At 46.3% G+C, this 18,854-nt stretch overlaps 1 protein-coding gene across 1 annotated transcript in view; it reads right to left on the bottom strand.

The window, feature by feature from the left end:
- Positions 1 to 18,854, bottom strand: part of CLIC4 (chloride intracellular channel 4) — a 68,906-nt gene that overhangs the window by 22,060 nt on the left and 27,992 nt on the right. Inside the window, exon 2 of the mRNA XM_058195975.1 lies at positions 13,415 to 13,524. Within this exon, the coding sequence (XP_058051958.1) occupies positions 13,415 to 13,524 (110 nt within the window). The remainder of the gene's footprint in view (positions 1 to 13,414; positions 13,525 to 18,854) is intronic.

Here is an 18,854-nt window from a genome sequence, read left to right as displayed (position 1 = left end):
GGGAAGCAGGTATGCCCTTCACTTCAGGTAAGGCTGCACTTCCCTTAAAGATGCAAGTTCCAGATTTAGCATCTTCTAGTATTCTGCTGTCACTCAAGGTCCAGGTTGTGTTAGTGACACATGCTGTGTATTCGCATACCTGTAACCCTTTGCCCCTTAAGTAACACTGTGCGGTGGCGCAGTGGTTACAATGCAGTATTGCAGGCTGACTCTGCTCACTGTCAAAAGTACGAGCCTGATCGACTCAAGGTCGACTCAGCCTTCCATCCTTTCGAGGTCGGTAAAATGAGGACCCAGATTGTTGGGGGCAATAGGCTGACTCTGTAAACCGCTTAGAGAGGGCTGTAAAGCACTGCAGTATATAAGTCCTAGTGCTGTTGTCAGTGTGCTGAGTTAGGTTATTACCTTTTGTTTAATTTACCCTGTTTTAGGGATTGTAAATCACCATGAAATCCTGCAGACAGTGGGCTATCAAGGGGATAATGGATTACAAAGAAATAACTTATCCATCGCTGTCCAATGCGCACAATGGACATCTAAGTCTGCTCTTTCTACACCATAGGAATTTTTGCCGAATTGGTATTCACAGGCTGAAAAGTACAGCCGATGAAATCACAAAGAAGCAAATCAGCAGCCGAGACAGCCTAGCAAGCCAGCTAGGAAAGTCGCAAAGGGTGATCGGGGGACCACTGTAAATACATGACGATTGCCAGGTACGCCCAGTTTTGATCATGGGATATGCAACAGTCACTAAGTGTGAAGACGGTCATAAGTCTTTCTTCTCAGCATCGTCATAAATTTGGAAGATGTTAAATGAAAGGACATAAGTCAAGGACTATCTGTACTAGCAAAGGAGAAGCATACAGGTTCTATCCAAGACCCATACAAACAGAGGATTAAGAAAAGACAAAATTCCAATTCAATGCAAGGGCAAACAGATTGAAAAGGTTAATCTATGTGGATTGAAGACGTGTACATTATACTATGGGTAGGTGCTACTGCATAGCCCTCTTTTATTTAAACAGAGCTGCCGCATTAGAAATAAAATACCTTGATGCCTTTCCTTCATTTGGATTTCAGAGTTATGCCCAGAATCCACTGGAGTCGGGTGGCTAATAAATATTAATAAATGAATGAATAACACAAATCTCAAAATCCATTAGACTGACAAGCTGGGACTGGCTAGTAAGAGCGAGAAACAGCTGGAAATCCTCAGATTGCCTAACCCAAGCTTGAGAATTTCACTGACTAATGGCCATCTGAGTTAAAACGTCCCAATTTTAATATCATATATCTGTGGTGGAGAGTCTCGTGTTGAAATTTTGGATGCCTCGTAATTGAGAAGCATTCTGAAGAAAAGGTACAGCACGGATTTCCAACAAACGCAAACGCTGAGCGCTAAACATCAAAATGCACTTGTGTGTTGTGGTCTGCCAGCAGCCTGTGGAGCTGGCAAAGGAGTCGGACAGCGATGAGGCTGAGGTGAGGCCATCGGGGAGTGAGGTGCGGACTCCAGAGCCTCCAGAGGCTGACAGTAGTGAGGCAGAGGAACAGGAGGAGCCTGTTCCTAATGCACATATGAGAAGAGCTGCCAGAAGGCAAGAGCAGCTCAAGCAAAAAGGACGACTCGGGAGTAAGGCCAAGAGACAATTGGCCCCTCCCATAAGGTTTAAAACAGACCAGCAATGGCGTTTGGGCTTTGCCGGAAAACAACGTTGGTAGCTTCGTCTTCTTGCATTTATTTTTTGTATCGGTGACTTGAAAGAAAGAAAGAAAGAAAGAAAGAAAGAAAGGAAGGAAGGAAGGAAGGAAGGAAGGAAGGAAGGAAGGAAGGAAGGAAGGAAGGAAGGAAGAAAGAAAGAAAGAAAGAAAGAAAGAAAGAAAGAAAGAAAGAAAGAAAGAAAGAAAGAAAGAAAGAAAGAAAGGCCTTTGGCAGTTTGCCTAATTGGACCAAGGTTTGCGATAGGACTGAGGAATCTGTGTTGGGAGGAATTTGCTTTAATTTAGTTGAACTACGCTGGGAATGAAGTAATTCTCAGCTGTTCGAATAAAGTTTGTTTGTTTGTTTTTCATTGACTGAGTTTCTTACTATCTACTTGGGCCTGGGTCACAACAGTGTGAACAAGTTGGAGAAGGTGGAAGACTGCTCATGTGTATGTCATCCAAGGCAGATGACTCATATTCCACCTTATCCCAAAGCCAACATTCCCTGTCTTGGCGCTTCCAGATCCCTCTCCCTCCTTCAACCCCAAGACAATAGCCGGCTTTGTAAACCTGTTGCAAACTCCGTAGGTGGTTTGAATGTCTCAATGGGTCCTTCTTCCAGAAGATGCTGAGAAACATGAATCACTTTCATGCCTGAAGCAGCTGAAGCTTCAATTACAACACTGCTGTGCACACCCACAATAATTACAGGAAGTCACTGGAATGGCTTTCCCCCTTAGCTTGAAGGAGAATCCTTTTAAGAGAGCGGCGAGACGGATAACTTTAATCCAAAATGGTATAAGGTGTACTTAACTGGATTGTGAACGCTGTGTTTCGTTCTTTGAGTAGGCAGAATCAACTCTTCTTAATTTGCTGCCAAAAAAGTCATTTTGAAAGCAGGTAAAGGGAGAAAAGGGGGTGTGGTGGCTTAGCGGTTAAGATGCCGGGCTTGTTGACGGGAAGGTTAGCAGTTTGAGACCCAAGCAACAGGTGATGGGGTGAGCTCCTGTTCTTGCCCCAGCTCCTGCAAACTAGCAGTTTGAAAGCATGAAAATGTGAGCAGATAAATAGATACCACATCAGTGGGAAGGTAACGTTGTTCTGAGCCTCTTGGTGTATAGTCATGCAGGCCACATGACCACGGAAGCAACTAAGAAACAGAGATGAGCACCACCCATAGTCAGGGGTGGGCTTCAAAATTTTTAGCAAGGGGTTCTCTGCCCGGTTGCTGGGTGGATGTGGCCTAATCAGCCTCCTGCATCATAGCAGGGCGGGGTGTTTTTGCCCTCCCTGGGCTCTGGAGGTTTCCTCTAGTTTCTGGGAGGGCAAAAACAGCCTCCCTAGGCTCCGGAGGCCCTCTGGAGGCCGGAAACGAATTTGCGGTAGGCCTGTTTTTCATCCCCCCTGAGCTTCCGCCCGCGCCCTGCATTTATCTGTATCCAAACCTGGTTGTGTGGGGACTCCGGGGAGGGGAGGGGAGGGGTGGGCAGGGCCACCCAGGAGTGGAATTTGGGGGTTCTCCGAACTGCACAGAATCTTATCTAGAGGTTCTCCCGAACCCCTGTGAACCCCCAGCAGCCCACCCCTGCCTCTAGAGCAGAGGTGAAGAACAATGGCCGCTTGATGACTTGTGGACTTCAACTCCCAGAATTCCCGAGCCATCATTCCCCACCCGTGCCCTAGAGTCAGACACATCTGGTCAGGAAAACCCTTGACTTTTTAAAGGGAGAAAAAGGAATTCTGGCATCATTTTCCTTGGATATTAAATCCAGTGACTAGAAGTGTCCCTTTATCCGTATCAAAAGTTACTGGGTTCTATGTAACCTTCCTTTTTCTCTTGGCTTCTTGCTATTTACTTTCTGCTTATTTCGATGAGTCCAAACACAGGAAATGAAATTCTAGTGTGTCTTCTCCAGATATTCTGGACTGTGACTTCTCAATCAGCACAGTTAAATTATGGACGTTGCGTTCAAATGGAAGATCCAAGGTTTGGGAAAGCTACATGAGAGTAGAGGAAACCTACTCGCCATGTTCCAGTTGTTCTGAACGAAAGCATCCTTGGCAGTGATGAAATCCTCCGCGGTTTGTCACCAGTTCGCTGCCCGAGCATGTGCAGTGCGTGCTAAATGCACACGGCATGCGCATATACACACTGCACACCGAACACATGCTGCGCACGTGTGCATGCGCAATGCGCACCAAACGTATGCTTTGCATGAAAAAAGGAGCCTTACGAGGTAAATAGAACAGAGAGGGTAGGAACAGCTGTGCCGCGCGATTTAGATTCACTAGAAAGCAGGGTTTCCTGCTTTCTAGCAAATATAAATTGTGCGGCACAGCTGATCATTGGAAATACCAGTTCGGACGAACTGGTAGCATTTTTTTACTAATGGTTCACCTGAACCTGTAGCTTTTATTACTACCAGTTCACTTGAACCGATGTGAACCGGTAGCATTTTACCCCTGATCCTTGGGAAGCAGAGCCCATGATGAGGGATGCTGGGAACTGAAGTCCAGCATCATTGGCACTCCCACTGGTTGCCACTCCCTGCTTTAGAGAAATCAAGCTTATTGAGGCCAAAGTAAAGGAAGTACAGCATTTGTTCACTGATAGATTCTTTTCCAATAGTTCCTTATTTTAAAGGAACAAAATGTATCGAGCAATAAAAAAAGGGAAAAACACGGATCATTTTTCCAACTAAACCTTGGCTTAGTTGTTGGATTAAAATTAAACTCCGCCAGACAGCAAACGGGCCAGTTGCAGATTCCAAAGCATAAAGTCATCATTGGCTTCCAACTTCATACAAGAAGTTCAGGCTATGCATCCTTCCCAACTTTTACCAATTATGTACAAGCACAGCAAGGGCACTCCCTCAACACTTACGAGAAAAAAAATGGGGAACACGTTGATAACACTTCCCACTTCACTCAAGATGCACAAGGAAAAGGACCGGAGAGCCTTCCAAAAACAGGAAATAATCGTTAAGCTCGGGAATCCAGCCCAAACTAGTTGAAGACATTTGTACCAGCCTGCCTAGAGATGCTAATGTGTCATTTTGGCAGAGACTTGGAAAGCCAAGCTCCACTCAATTACCAGGATTTTTTAAAAAAAACAACAACACCCTTTCCTGCCTGGAAGGGACTCTTACTCACATTGGCAAGTGCTACAGAGTCCTGTCCATAAATCCCCACCACCCACACTCACCCACCCACTCAAAGGTGCAGCTGAAATGAGGAACACCGACAGAAACACGGAGTGGATTTCTGTGTGGAAGGAATAGAAGAGGGGTGTCAAACTCAAGGCCCGGGGGCCGGATTCAGCCCACGGGCTACTTAGACCTGGCCCGCGGGGCCGCCCTGGAAACAGCAAAGGACTGGCCTGCAGTGCTTCTGCCAGCGAAAAGGGACTCCTAACCTCCGTTTTCACTGGCAGAGGGTTGCAGGAGGTCATGGCAGCCAAAAATGGAACTTGGGACAGGGGTGAAATTCAGCAGGTTCTGACAAGTTCTGGAGAACCAGTAGGGGAAATTTTGCGTAGTTCGGAGAACTGGCAAATACCGCCTCTGCCTGGTCTCAGAGTGGGGAGGGAATGGGGATTTTGCAGTATCCTTCCCCTGGAGTGGTGTGGAAATGGAGATTTTGCAGTATCCTTCCCCTGCCACACCCACCAAGCCACACCCACAGAACCAATAGTAAAAAAAAGGGTCCTTGAGTGGCGCAGGCTGCTAAACAGCCTGTTATTAACAACAGCTGCCTGCAATTATTGCAGGTTCAAGTCCCACCAGGCCCAAGGTTGACTCAGCCTTCCATCCTTTATAAGGTAGGTAAAATGAGGACCCAGATTGTTGGGGGCAATAAGTTGACTTTGTATATAATATACAAATGGATGAAGACTATTGCTTGACATAGTGTAAGCCGCCCTGAGTCTTCGGAGAAGGGCGGGGTATAAATGTAAATTAAAAAAAAAAAATGAATTCCACCACTGGCTTAGGAGCCCATTTTTGCTGGCAGAGCACAGAGGCCAGCACCGGCGCCTTCAACAGGAGTGACATTGAGATAGTCACGCCCCCTGGCCACGCTGACCCCGGCCCCCACGGTCAAACACCATCCTGATGCAGCCTTCAACGAAATCGAGTTTGACACCCTGGATTAGAAGAACCCACTGGTCCTTAGGCAGGGGTGAAATGTAAAATTTGTTACTACCGGTTCTGTGGGTGTGGTTTGGTGGGGGTGGGGTAATGTGACTGGGTGGGCGTGGCCAACTTTTTTTTTTTTTAACTTTTAAAAGCATTTTTTTCTACAACCTCTTCGGCCGAAGAGGTTTTAAAAGCCTCGGATGATCCCAACTGAGCCGCACGATCATCAGAGGCTTTTATTTTTACTTTTAAAAGCATTTTTTCAGCTGGGCATGGGGGGGGGAGAGATTTTTGCTACCAGTTCTCCGAACCACCATCCACCGTTGCTACCGGATCAAGTGATCCGGTCCGAACCGGGAGCATTTCTCCCCCGTTCCTCAGATCAAATATTCAGGATTTCTGAACCTCCCTGCCTGTCTTCCGGACAAGTCTTCCTTCAAAAGAAAACAACATTTTCGTAAGGGGTGTGTGCAAAAGTCTCCGATGGAAACAGCCATACCACATGCTCCAAACTTAGAACAAAACGCCACCCTCAATTCTTCTGTATATCCCGAGCTTGAAATGAAATGGGTGTTTCTTTCCAAGATGTTTGGAGCTTTTCAACACCACCCTATTTCCAAACCACAGTAACCCAAAAAGCAGTTTTTATTCATGCCGCCACTGACTGCATCTGAGGGCAGGCAGGAGGATCAGCGGAGAGAGTATTTTCAACCCCTGCTTCTTGTTAAAAAAAAAAAGGCAAGAAACATCACACAAGCATGACATCTTCGTATCCCGAGTCTTGCGGCTTCTGAACTCCCAACGTTTTGATGCGTGAAATGGAAAAGAATGTATGGCATATGGGGGCAGAGGCACATGAACCGACACATCCTCCAAGTAGCTCAAAGCAGCATCTGTTAATCCTAGTTATATTCCAAGAGCCTGGTTAAATAAATTCAAAGAAACGAGCTTAGACTCACAAGGCTGGAAGGGACCTTGAGGTCCTCTAGTCCAGGAGTCTCCAACCTTGGCAACTTTAAGCCTGGAGGATTTCAACTCCCAGAATTCCCCAGCCAGCTCTGCTGGCTGGGGAGTTCTGGGAGTTGAAGTTCTCCAGGCTTAATGTTGCCAATGTTGGAGACCCCTGCTCTAGTCCAATACCCTGCCCAAGGCTGGAGTCCTTTATACCAATATCATCCTGGTTGTCCAGTCTTGTCTTGAAAATCTCCAGCAATGGAGCACCCACAACTTGGAGAGGCAGGCTACTCCACTGATGAATTGTTCTCATTCTCAGGAAATTCCTCCTTATTTCCAGGTTGGATCTCCCTCTGACCAGCTTCCATCCGTTACTTTTTGTCCTGTCTTCAGGTGCTGTGAAGAGTTAGGTCAACCATCTCTTCTCTGTAACAGCCCCTCAAATCTTGGAAGACTGCTGTCATATCTCCCTTAATTTGTTAGGCCAGGGGTGTCGAACTTGATTCATTGAGGGCTGCATCAGGCTTGCTTTCGACCTTGGTGGGGGGGAGGCGTGGCCAGCTTGACATCACTTGTGTCAGGGGTCCCTGTGGCAGCCTGAACGCTCTGCCAGCAAAAACGGGCTCCCAAGCGACTCTCTGCCAGCGAAGACAGAGCTCAGGAGGGCTGCATGTGTTTTTGCTGGCAGAGGCACCCTGGGCCGGTTCTTCGCTATTTCCAGGGCAGCCCAGCAGGCCAGATCTGGACCCCAGGCCTTGAGTTTGACACCCATGCGTTAGGCCCATGATGGCGAACCTATGGCATGTGTGCCACAGGGGACATGCGGAGCCATATTGGTGGGCACGTGAGCTCAGCTCCAGTGCACATGTGCGCACTGGCCAGATGATTTTTGGGCCTTCTGGGCCCACCAGAAGTCACCAATCAGGCCATTTCCGGCCTCAGGAGGGCCTCCGGGGGGATGGGGAAGACTGTTTTCGCCCTCCCCAGACTCCTAGAAAGGCTCTGGAGCCTGCAGAGAGCGAAAAACGGGCCTACTATGCCCATTGTGCCATTGTGTGCCAAAAGTGGGGGGAGCGTGGGTGGGTCGTGCGCACGTGCGTGGGGGAGCGGGGCGCATAGAATTATGTGTGTGGGCACACGTGCGCGCGATCCCCCTGTTCTCCCCCCGCTTTTGGCACACGATGGCAAAAAGGTTAGCCATCACAGGGTTAGGCCATACATATCTAGTTCCCGCAATCGTTCACCTATGGTCCAGGCTGCTTATCCTCTACTCTGAATTCCTTCTAGAGCCTTGACATCTTTTTTGTATCGTGGGTCAACCATGGAACTCTCAACAAGCAAACAGACCTTGAAACATGGAACCCACAGCGTCCCTCTGGTTCTTCTCTCCAAAAGTAATCAGGACACAAATTCACTTTTCAGAGCAGACGTCTCAACCTTACTATTAAGTAACTAAAGCTGCTGGGATTTTCCCCAGCTCTCAGAAAACTCTACACATAGCCAAAGGAAGATGTGCTTGGGGCAGAGACAGCTTGGCTCTAAATAACTAGCAGCAACCCAGGCTATAAATACTATATTTTTTTTAAAAAAAACACCATATTTACCAGTTTCCAGTCTAACGAAGAACTAGTAGTGCACGATATGCATTTTAGTATGTGCTATTTAACTACAGCTAGTCTTCAACTTACAACAGGTCATTTAGTGGCCATTCAAAGTTACAACTGCATTGAAAAAAAGTGACTTATGACCATTTTTCACTCTTACAGCTGTTGCAGTATCCCCATGGTCATGCGATCAAAATTCAAACCTTTGGCAACGGACTCATATTTATGATTTGTCACAGCTTCCTGGGATCATGTGATCATCCTTTTGCAAACTTCTGACAAGCAAAGTCAACGGATTCAACTTAACAACTGTGTTACTAACTTAATGACTGCCGTGATTCATGGCAAGAAAGGTCGTAAAACAGGATAAAACTTACTTAACAAATGTCTCACTTTACAGCAGAAATTTTGGACTCTATTGCGGTCATAAGTCGAGGACCACCTGTATATCTTTCTCCCCATTAAAGATTTGTATGAACAGATACCAAGATAAACAACTGGCTAGCTAGAAGGTTGAATGACATTTCTGGGTGTGTCTGGGGGCTGGCTGGGGAATTCTGGAAATTGAAGTCACTCATCTCAACGTTGCCAAGGTAGAGAAACACTGATCTACACATTTTATCCTCTGGAAAAAAACCTAGTAGGTTTGCAGCAGAACACTACAGCTTTAAAGAAAGAAATAATAGGGCTCAGCCACAGAGATTTATTTATTTATTTATAAAATTTATTGGCTGCCCATCTTACCGTACAGTAACTCTGGGTGGCTTACAGACATTAAATATATATATATCTCCATTAAAGCATGAATGAATTAAAGCGAAAGATCAAAATCAAGGATATGTGGGGAGGGGAGGGGGGAATGGCGGGAGGGGGGAATGGGGGATCTGTTTTTTTCTCAATCAACCGCCTCTATTGTGCTGTCCCCATATTGCCCCTAAGTCAACTGGCAGATCCCCTTATCTTTAGGCCAGTGGGGAAATCCAATTTTTTTTTAGTACCGGTTCTGTGGGCGTGGCTTTGGTGGGCATGGTGGGGCTTGGTGGGCGGGGCAGGGGAAGGATACTGCAAAATTCCCATTCCCACTTCACTCTGAGGCCAGCCAGAGGTGGTATTTGTCAGTTCTCTGAACTGCTCAAAATTTCAGCTACCGGTTCTCCAGAACCTGTCAGAACCTACTAGATTTCACCCCTGCTTTAGGCCCTTATGAAAGGATAGGAGGGTTGGGGCCAACCTCATTTGGGTGGGGGCAAGATATTCCAGAGGGCAGGAGTAACAGCAAAGATGAAGGCATGGTCCAGCACACTGATCTTCAATTCTGTTCTCCATAATCTGCACAGAGCCTAAAGCAGAACCCGCAATCCAGCACAGTTTCGTGAAGAAAGCAATCTCTAGTATTAGCTTCTCACCCCCCACCCACAAAACGAGCCATTCTTTAAAGCTTTTAAAAACCTCCAGACTTCTCAAAAGGAAAATCTGAAAACCGCTGGCTCACTTCCTCCATCCGTCTTTTTCGCCAAAGAATTCTTCTGAGACTCTGCAAAATACGAGTCCCAAAAATCGTCTTATGATTCCCAAGCGAGCTTAGAACTTGGGATGCTGCAGCTTTCCTCGGTCCAACAAAGACCATCTAATTCCTGCATATAGACTCAAGCTGCATTCCTGAAGATGGAAAAGAATGAAACCTCTGTCTGTAGCAGTTGCAAAGGAGGAAAAAAAAAACACGAGCCTTTGGCAGAGGAGGAAAGGGCTGGTATGTCCCCATTTAGCCCGCATGCAGTTGTGCTTGTATTATTAACAGAGCTGCAAATATCCCCTTGTTAGCATAGAATCAGATATAAAAGGAGAAAGTAGCAAAGGAAAATGGATGTCTTTCCCGAATTTCACAATTACTTAGCTGTGAACTTTTCAACTGGTGGGAGCCGCATAGAGGCCACAGTAATTCATCCAAGTCTCCGCAAATATGTACTAGAGAGAGGAACTTGCATATTATTGCCATTGTCTGTGGCGACCCGGGTGAGAAAGATACACCATTGAACTACTGCCGCTATGTTAAAACTCAAATTTTTATGTCCTAACAGAAGGGGGGGGGGAAATGAGTTTTTCCCTTTTAAGGAAATGGGAACGGTGACTGCACAAACTAAGGCCCAGGAATAGAAAGTCCACAGTGAGTCAAAAGCGTGAGCTTTCGATCTGACAATAAAGTGTTGTTTTTCTGATAGTTCATAATTGTCAATGTCATACAAATGTGAACTTAAGTGTTCTGACCCGGCTCCTGAACGTGACAAACCCTCTGGAGTTAAATAAATGTTCCCTTTATTAGGAGCACCAGCAGCCCCAGCAAAAAGTCTCTCTTTCTCTCTCTCTCTCACCGCAGGCTAACAAGTCTGTCCAGTAGAGAGACGAATAGTTGTCTGCCACACCTATTTATCTCCGCCCCCCTGCCTTTTATCCCCAGAACTAGGGTGGGGCTTCGCTAGCAGCAGTGGCTCTTTCATCCCAAGGATCAGCCCATAGATTTCCACTGCTCTCCTCTCCTCTGCCTTTTGCGCATCTGCGCATCAGATACTGGACCCAGCTGTTCCTCCACTTCCTCATCAGCTACCTCCAGACCTGGGGACTGTTGACTCTCCCATCTGAGGGCTGACGGCCCAGGCTCTGCCTCTGTCTCTATCTCTGACAGCTCCATTCCCTCTTCACCCTTGGAGCTCTCAGATCGCCTTGATGCTGGCCCTGACTCCCACGCCACCTCCTCAACTGATTCAGTTGCTGGAGGGGCCGGCTGCCAACAGGCTACAACATTAAGTATATTAGCCATCTTTCTCAGAAATGAGTGCACCTTCTCAGGCTTGGCATTCCATATTCACACATCTCGCTTTCCTATCACTTAAGCTATTCATGCATGAATGAATGGCAACCATGATGACAGATCACCGTTAGAAGCAACCAACCTGTCATCCTGATGTCTGGGCATTCATGCATGCAGGTTCTATGCCCATGGCAGGAATGAGGAAATGAGATCTCATGTGTGTGCATGAATAGCAACCTAAAGTTAGTCCTTGATTTACAACTTTTTTTTTAGTGACCATTTGAAGTTACAAAGGCATTTCAAGTCAGGAGGACCTGTTCCAAGATCACAAAGCTGGAAAGGCTTAGATAATTTCACTTCAATCCAAAACTTCAAAGAGAGAGAAACCCTCAGAGTGGAGAACGGCTCAAATGATTTCCCATGAACATCAACAGCCCAAAATAAAGTCTTTTATCTCCTCCACCATTTCTCTCATTCCATGAACAATGGAGAGAAACAGCACTGCGGATTTGCTGGGTTCGTGTCCATTTAGCGGGTGGCGGTTGGTTTGGTTTTTTTGGTCAGAGTTCGTGGTGTCAGCAGTGCAGTAATCGGAATGACTGCTTCCATCAATTAAGAGTCCTTCCCTTTTCTCTTTGACTTCCTGGGAAAATTCCATGGGGCACGAACAGGGCTGCTGTCAAGAGCAGTGACCCCACTGATGGAACAATTGTCCAACGCTGGATTTCGATGTTATTAATCTGTTCCGTTCATGCTTCAACGTGCGAGATGAATAAGAGAACCCCAGTTCAGCAGGGGAGAAGGGAGAGAACTGGCTGGTCTTTGGGACAACCTGTTTTGAAACTGACATGGTGGAAGAAAAGAATGCTGCAGGTATCAGGATGAAGGCTCCCCAAATTCCTTTGGATTTTGGGCACCGCAAAGACCGGGAAGGCTCGGGGAGGAAATGAGCACCTTGCCAAGCTGTAAGCTTCAAAATAAGCAACGTAGCAGACAATATGAGAGTGGTTTCTACCGAAACCGTTACACCCTGCTAAGAAACGCGGTGGCTCAGCGGCTAAGACGCTGAGCTTGTCGATCGAAAGGTCGGCAGTTCAGCGATTCGAATCCCTACTGCTGTGTAACGGGGTGAGCTCCTGTTCCTTGTCCCAGTTTCTGCCAACCTAGCAGTTCGAAAGCACATAAAAAAAAATGCAAGTAGAAAAAATAGGGGCCACCTTTGGTGGGAAGGTAACAGCGTTCCGTGCGCCTTTGGCGTTTAGTCATGCCAGACCACATGACCCTGGAGACGTTTTCGGACAGCGCTGGCTCTTTGGCTTTGAAATGGAGATGAGCACCGCCCACTGGAGTCGGGAATGACTAGCACATATGTGCGAGGGGAACCTTTACCTTTAAGAAATTATTAAGGTAGAGCTTGAGAGTGACATTAACCTGGAGCGGTGAACAGAGGTGCCATTAAAATTATCCCAGCCTGTAAGCCTCAGTGGGATCCACCAGTGTTTGCCATCCAAACAATGTCTCCTATAGCAGGAGTCTCCAACCTTGGCAACATTAAGACTTGTGGACTTCAACTCCCAGAATCCCTCAGCCAGCAAAGCTGGCTGAGGAATTCTGGGAGTTGAAGTCCACAAATCTTAACGTTGCCAAGGTTGGAGACCCTTGTCCTAAAGGAGAACTGCACTTTGAGTGTTCAGCAAGCAGGCCCCGTTGAAGACTGTTTGCAGCGTCCCACAATCAGGTGTCCACCTTTTACAATTCAACGAAATACTTAAAAACTGTCACAGGCAACCAGCTACAGATAGTCCTTGACTTACAACCATTCGTTTAGTGACGGTTCTTAGTTTAGGACAGCACTGAAGAAAGCGACTTACGACGATTTTTAATACTTGCAACCATTGTAGCATCCCTGTAATCACGTGATCAAAATTTGGACGCTTGGCAACTGCTTCCTATTGATGACAGTCGCAATGTCCCGGGGTCACGTGATCACCTTTTGCAACCTTCTGACAAGCAAAGTCAATAGAGGAAGCCGGATTCACTTAACAACTGCGTTACGAAACTGCAGTGATTCGCTTAACGGCAAGAAAAGTCGTAAAATGGGCCCAAACTCCCTTAACAACTGTTAGTAACAGAAATTTGGAGCTCAATTGTTGCCATAACTGAGGACTACCTGTATAGTAAGAGGTTCCTACGAACAACACGCTCCTTACCTTTTCAAGTCAACTGTTGTGACGCTAAAGACCACTCCTTTCAGCCACAGTATCATGAAGAGCCTCTGAGAGAAGGGGCAGTTGCCTATGCTTTCGCCATCGCTGCCAGCCTGTGGAAAAATAAGGGGGGGGGAGGAAGACATTAGTAAAAAATGGACAAGCTGTCGTGTCCCACTCCTCCGCTGACGGCTGGGTCAGGGAAATCCGAATCAGGCTTGCCTCTGCAGCTCTGCCAAAGTCCTAGCAAAGTCCTCAAGGCAGGCAGGAGACCAGAAAGTGACTTCAGCAAGATATGTTTAGACTTTGCCTGACTCAGAGAATGCCAGAAAGCAGGTCCTTTATATAGGCCATGGGGTGTGGCTCCATGACTCAGCACTTATCCAGGCCTGCCCCTCCCTTCCTTCTGACGCCGCCGCCTATCAATTCTTCTGAAGCGAGGGTCACTCCAGTCGGCAGCTGTTGGTAATAAACCTCCCTCAGGCTCACATGTTGTGGGGGAGGGGGAAGGGTCTAGTTGCTCCGTGTGCCTGGGCATGGAGCCAGGGCTGGGGCCGGGAGGTGCTCCCTCCTCCGCAACCTGTCTGGGCATGGAGCCAGGGCTGGGGCCGGGAGGCATACTAGGACATTCTTCAGCGTTCAGAAGCAGATAAGAAGACCCCGGCTGCGCTGAGAGTGGGCAAGACACAACACAAGCTGTGCCAAACTATCCTCTTTCGTCAGACAAGAAAACCACCTCAACAAACAGCAGAGCCCTCTCACTCTTGCCTCAAGCATCACAAAATAAGGAACGTGCCAGAGGTGGTATTCAACAGGTTCTGGAGAACCGGTAGCGGAAATTTTGAGTAGTTTGGAGAACCGGTAAATACCACCTCTGAATGGCCCCGCCCCCACCTATTCGCTGCCTCCTGAGTCCCAGCTGATCGGCTGGGCCTTCTTTTGTTGCCCTGCACACGGAGCTGGAAAGCAAGTTAGTGGGGTGGGGAGGGAATGGGGATTTTACAGTATCCTTCCCCTTGGAGTGGGGTGGGAATGGGGATTTTACAGTATCCTTCCCCTGGAGTGGGGTGGGAATGGGGATTTTACAGTATCCTTCCCCTGGAGTGGGATGGGAATGGAGATTTTACAGTATCCTTCCCCTGGAGTGGGGTCGAAATGGAGATTTTGCAGGATCCTTCTCCTGCCACGCCCACCAAGCCACGCCCACAGAACCGGCAGTACAAAAATTTGAAACCGACCGCTGGACCGTGCCCCATGTGTAGGAGAAGTGGCAGAGCATGAGGACGGAGTCAAAACAGGAATCAGCCTAGAACTTCTAGGTAGCCACAAATGAACTAGGCTCAACCCCTCTGGAATTCCATTGTCCCTTAGCAAAGATGCTGCTAACCATTAGTAGATTCTTGTGCATTGGTATGATTAGTAATAAATTATTTTAATTGGAATTTAATATGTGGGGTCCTGGTGTTCAAAGATCTCTGGTCCCAGTAACCAACCCAAACTCGATGTTGCATCATTATCCTGGGACACATATATTTGCCTTCATTCATAATATTAGTTTGATTTATATACAGTTTTCCACCAAGAACCTCATATTCCCCCTTCTGATCCCCCAGATAACCAAACATGGCAAGTTAAGCTGAGAAAGGTAACATCTTGGGACCAGTAGGAATTCAGTTACTAAAGACTGAATGAAGAATATTTTATTTATTCATAAAAAAATTGACCTTGAAGAAGATGTAAGAAAGACAAAATAACCTCACTTTGATGGAAAGACAGAAGTAACCTGGTCAGGCTTTCAAAACTGATTCCAGAAATGCTGCTTTATTGCTCTGAACAGATTCCTGAAAGACTGACAGTGTTTCTCCCCACCCATCACTGACCAAACAAAATCAAAACAGGGCTATTTTAAGTTCCTCCTCATACTTCTTTCACTCTTTCTGCCCAAAATTACTCAGCCTTCGCAACTTCTTTTCCAAAAACACTACACTACTAATCAGAGCATACAAAACATTTGCAAAACCCATTCTTTTTTTTTTTTTTTTTTTTTTTTTTTTCCAAAAAGTTTTTATTGGTCAAAAAAGGTTTATACAAATACATATCAGGTATGGTAAATTTTCATTTTTCTTATACAAGATAAGAATTTTACTCAAAATTTTAAACACATACAACAGCCATATGGCAAGCAGGTGATACGAAGTAGCTAAGTTTATCAATCTTACATACGCAATAAAGAAGGGTCAAGACTAATCAAAATATCATACAAAGGAGAATAAGGAAAACCAACACAATACCAAATATCATTGTCACTTCCTAGTTTTGGATCTCAGAACTCTGGGTTCAGCCTGACCCAACTCCAGGGCGCAACAGCGCAGCCGCCTCCCCATGGTCTATAACCTCCCTTCTTCAACTCCTGGATCATCTAATTCCAGGAGGGCTTTGTGTTCCTCCACGAGGCCGCAGCCTCCGCAATTGTACTAATTTTTTCGTAATGCCCTCCCGGAAAATCATCAATCCTCTGGCATCAGCCATCTGAAGCCTACTCCTTCTGGTACAATTTGCTTGACAAAAGTAATATTTCTTTCTCATTTCACGTACCTGTCTGGGAATCTGCCTCAGAATGGCTATCTCCTGCCCCTATAAGTCAGTGCCCCACTCCTATGTTTTCTAAGGATTTCATCTCTCGTCTCTCTTTTCACAAATTTGACATGAACCTCTCTAGGAACTGCATGCGTGCGTGCATATTGTGAATTAACTCTATAAACTCGATCCACATCCCAATTCATAAAGTCAACACCTCTCCCAAGAAATTCTCCCAACAGTTTAGTCACAACATCTCTCAAGTCTTCTTGGTCCACTTCTTCCAGATTTTGAAACCTAAGGAAATAAGACATTTTATCCATCTGTAGTCCAAGCACAGCATTGCCTGTCTCCTCTCTTTTCTGCACTGCCCGCATCTCTCCCTCCAGACCTTCCACTTTCTGCTTGTTTTCTGCTGAGACTTGTTGAGTGTCCTTTAAATCCTTTTGGATAGTCACAATTTCTGCTCTTATTTCATCCAGTTTCTTGTCCATATTAGATAACTTTTCCAAAATTCTCCATTTCTCCAGCAGTTGGTCTCTGACCTTTGCCATTTAAAAAATTTTTAAAATCCTCAGGCAAGCACAGTATCCTTGTAATTTCCTCCGGATCCACCAGGGGCACTCACAGGAGCAACGAGTCCAGAGTACAGTTAGTCAACCAGGAAGTCAAGGGAAGTGATGTCATCAAGATTCTCATAGTGAAGGCGGAAGCTGGACGCCACCATTGTTCCTCAGAGGAGGGGGCCTCAAACCTCCCTCCTAAATTTCTCCATCACCTCTTCTCCAGAGCTCCACAAAACCGGTAATCTTGTTATTTTAAGTTCTCCTCTCTCCAAAGTGATTCGTGCTCCTTCCAGTCGCAGGGAGAGAAACCCCCGCACTCCGGAGCACTCCACCACATTTGCCGATATCTCCTTCCCTTCTCCCTTCCTCAATTCTTCTCCGTTCCCTGTTCGCCACCAGGCTGCTGCAATTATAAATCCAAAGCCCCGGTGTCACCGGGCACAGCGGCCCAGGCGACGACCAAAGTAATGGCCGCGGCCTGAGGCCTCCGAACCCCTCCGAGCCTAGGACGCGCCAGCATCGGTCCCCCCAGTCCTGTATGTCGGCTGGGAGACCCCTGGCGAGCCGTCCGTGCGGCAGGTGTCCTTTTCGGAACACCTGGCCCCTAAGGGCCTCGGAGGCGGCCGGATTCGGACACTGGAGGCAGGAGAGGCACCTCCAGATGTCCGTTGCCGCCGGATACCGGAAGTCGTCCCCAAAACCCATTCTTGAATACAGCTCGCCTGTCTGGAACCCATACCACATCTCTGACATTAATACAATTGAACGAGTCCAGAAATATTTTACAAGAAGAGTTCTCCGCTCCTCTATAAACAACAAAATACCTTATACCACCAGACTTGAAATCCTGGGATTAGAAAACTTAGAACTCCGCTGACTCCGACATGACCTGTGTTTAACACACAAAATCATCTATTGCAAAGTCCTTCCTGTTAAAGACTACTTCAGCTTCAATCGCAATAACGCAAGTGCAAACAATAGATTCAAACTTAATGTTAACTGCTTCAATCTTGATTGCAGAAAATATGACTTTTGTAACAGAGTTGTCAACACTTGGAACACACTACCTGACTCTGTGGTCTCTTCTCAAACTCCCAAAATTTTTAACCAAAACCTGTCTACCATTGACCTCACCCCCTTCCTAAGAGGACTATAAGGGGCGCGCATAATAGCACAAAAATGCCTACCGTTCCTGTCCTATTGTTTTTCTTTCATTATATGTGCTTGTATATAATGTTGTGACAAAATAAAAATAAAATAAAATAAATAAACTTTAAGACATGCGGATTTCAATTCCCAGAATTCCCCAGACAGCATGCAGATTGGGGAATTCTGGGAGTTGAAGTCCAGACATCTTAAAATTTCTTAAGGTTGAGAAACACTGCTCGGGACGGTATAATCTTTTCTCTAAATTGCTCTTTAACTGTTCATTCATACCTTCCCCAAGGCCAGCTCTACAATCCTTTACAGCAGGGGTCTCCAACCTTGGCAACTTTAAGACTTGTGGACTTCAATTCCTCAGCCAGCTTTGCTGGCTGAGGGACTCTGGGAGTTGAAGTCCACAAGTCTTAAAGGGACCAAGGTTGGAGACCCCTGTTATAGGTAACCTAGTCAGAAGCCTGAAGTACACTCCTCTCTTCCCTGAAATAATACATTGTTTATTAAATAATTATGAAACCACATAAACAAATTTTAATGCTAGCTCAGCTGCTGGTAGAATAACTATCGCCCAGGAGTTAATCCTCTATGAAAGCAGTGACCTGGCACGTATCACGAAGATTTGAATAAGAGGCAAGTCAACCTTTCTGTCTGCCAGTTCAGAAACCACAAGCTCCATCCAACAGTCTGCCAATGTTTTAGTGTCTGCTTCTGTTATTTATGTGGATGGGATAATAGAAGGATAATATTAGTGTACCCATCTACCCATCACACAACAGTCTCTCTTCCTGAGGTAGCCAGGCTGATTTCTGATGGACTGCTTTAAAATCTACATGCTGGATATTCTCCCCGATTTATTCAGCCGAAGCGCGATAGGAAGAGGATGAGTGTGGTTTTAAAAACTGGAGGAAGAAACATCGATAACCTGCGTTATGTGGATGATACTACCCCAGTAGCTGAAAAAGGAAAGGATCTACAAGGGCTAGTAATAATTTCAAGGAACAGAGTGAAAACATGGAATTAACATGTAAACAAGACCAAATTAATGAGAATAGAATAGAATAGAATAGGGGCCTCTGGTGGCTCAACAGACTAAGACAGTCTGTTATTAACACAGCTGCTTGCAATTACTGCAAGTTCAA

Source organism: Ahaetulla prasina, chromosome 10 (assembly GCF_028640845.1).
Source record: "Ahaetulla prasina isolate Xishuangbanna chromosome 10, ASM2864084v1, whole genome shotgun sequence".
NCBI lineage: Eukaryota > Metazoa > Chordata > Lepidosauria > Squamata > Colubridae > Ahaetulla > Ahaetulla prasina.
This window is presented reverse-complemented; position numbering and strand designations above follow the sequence as displayed.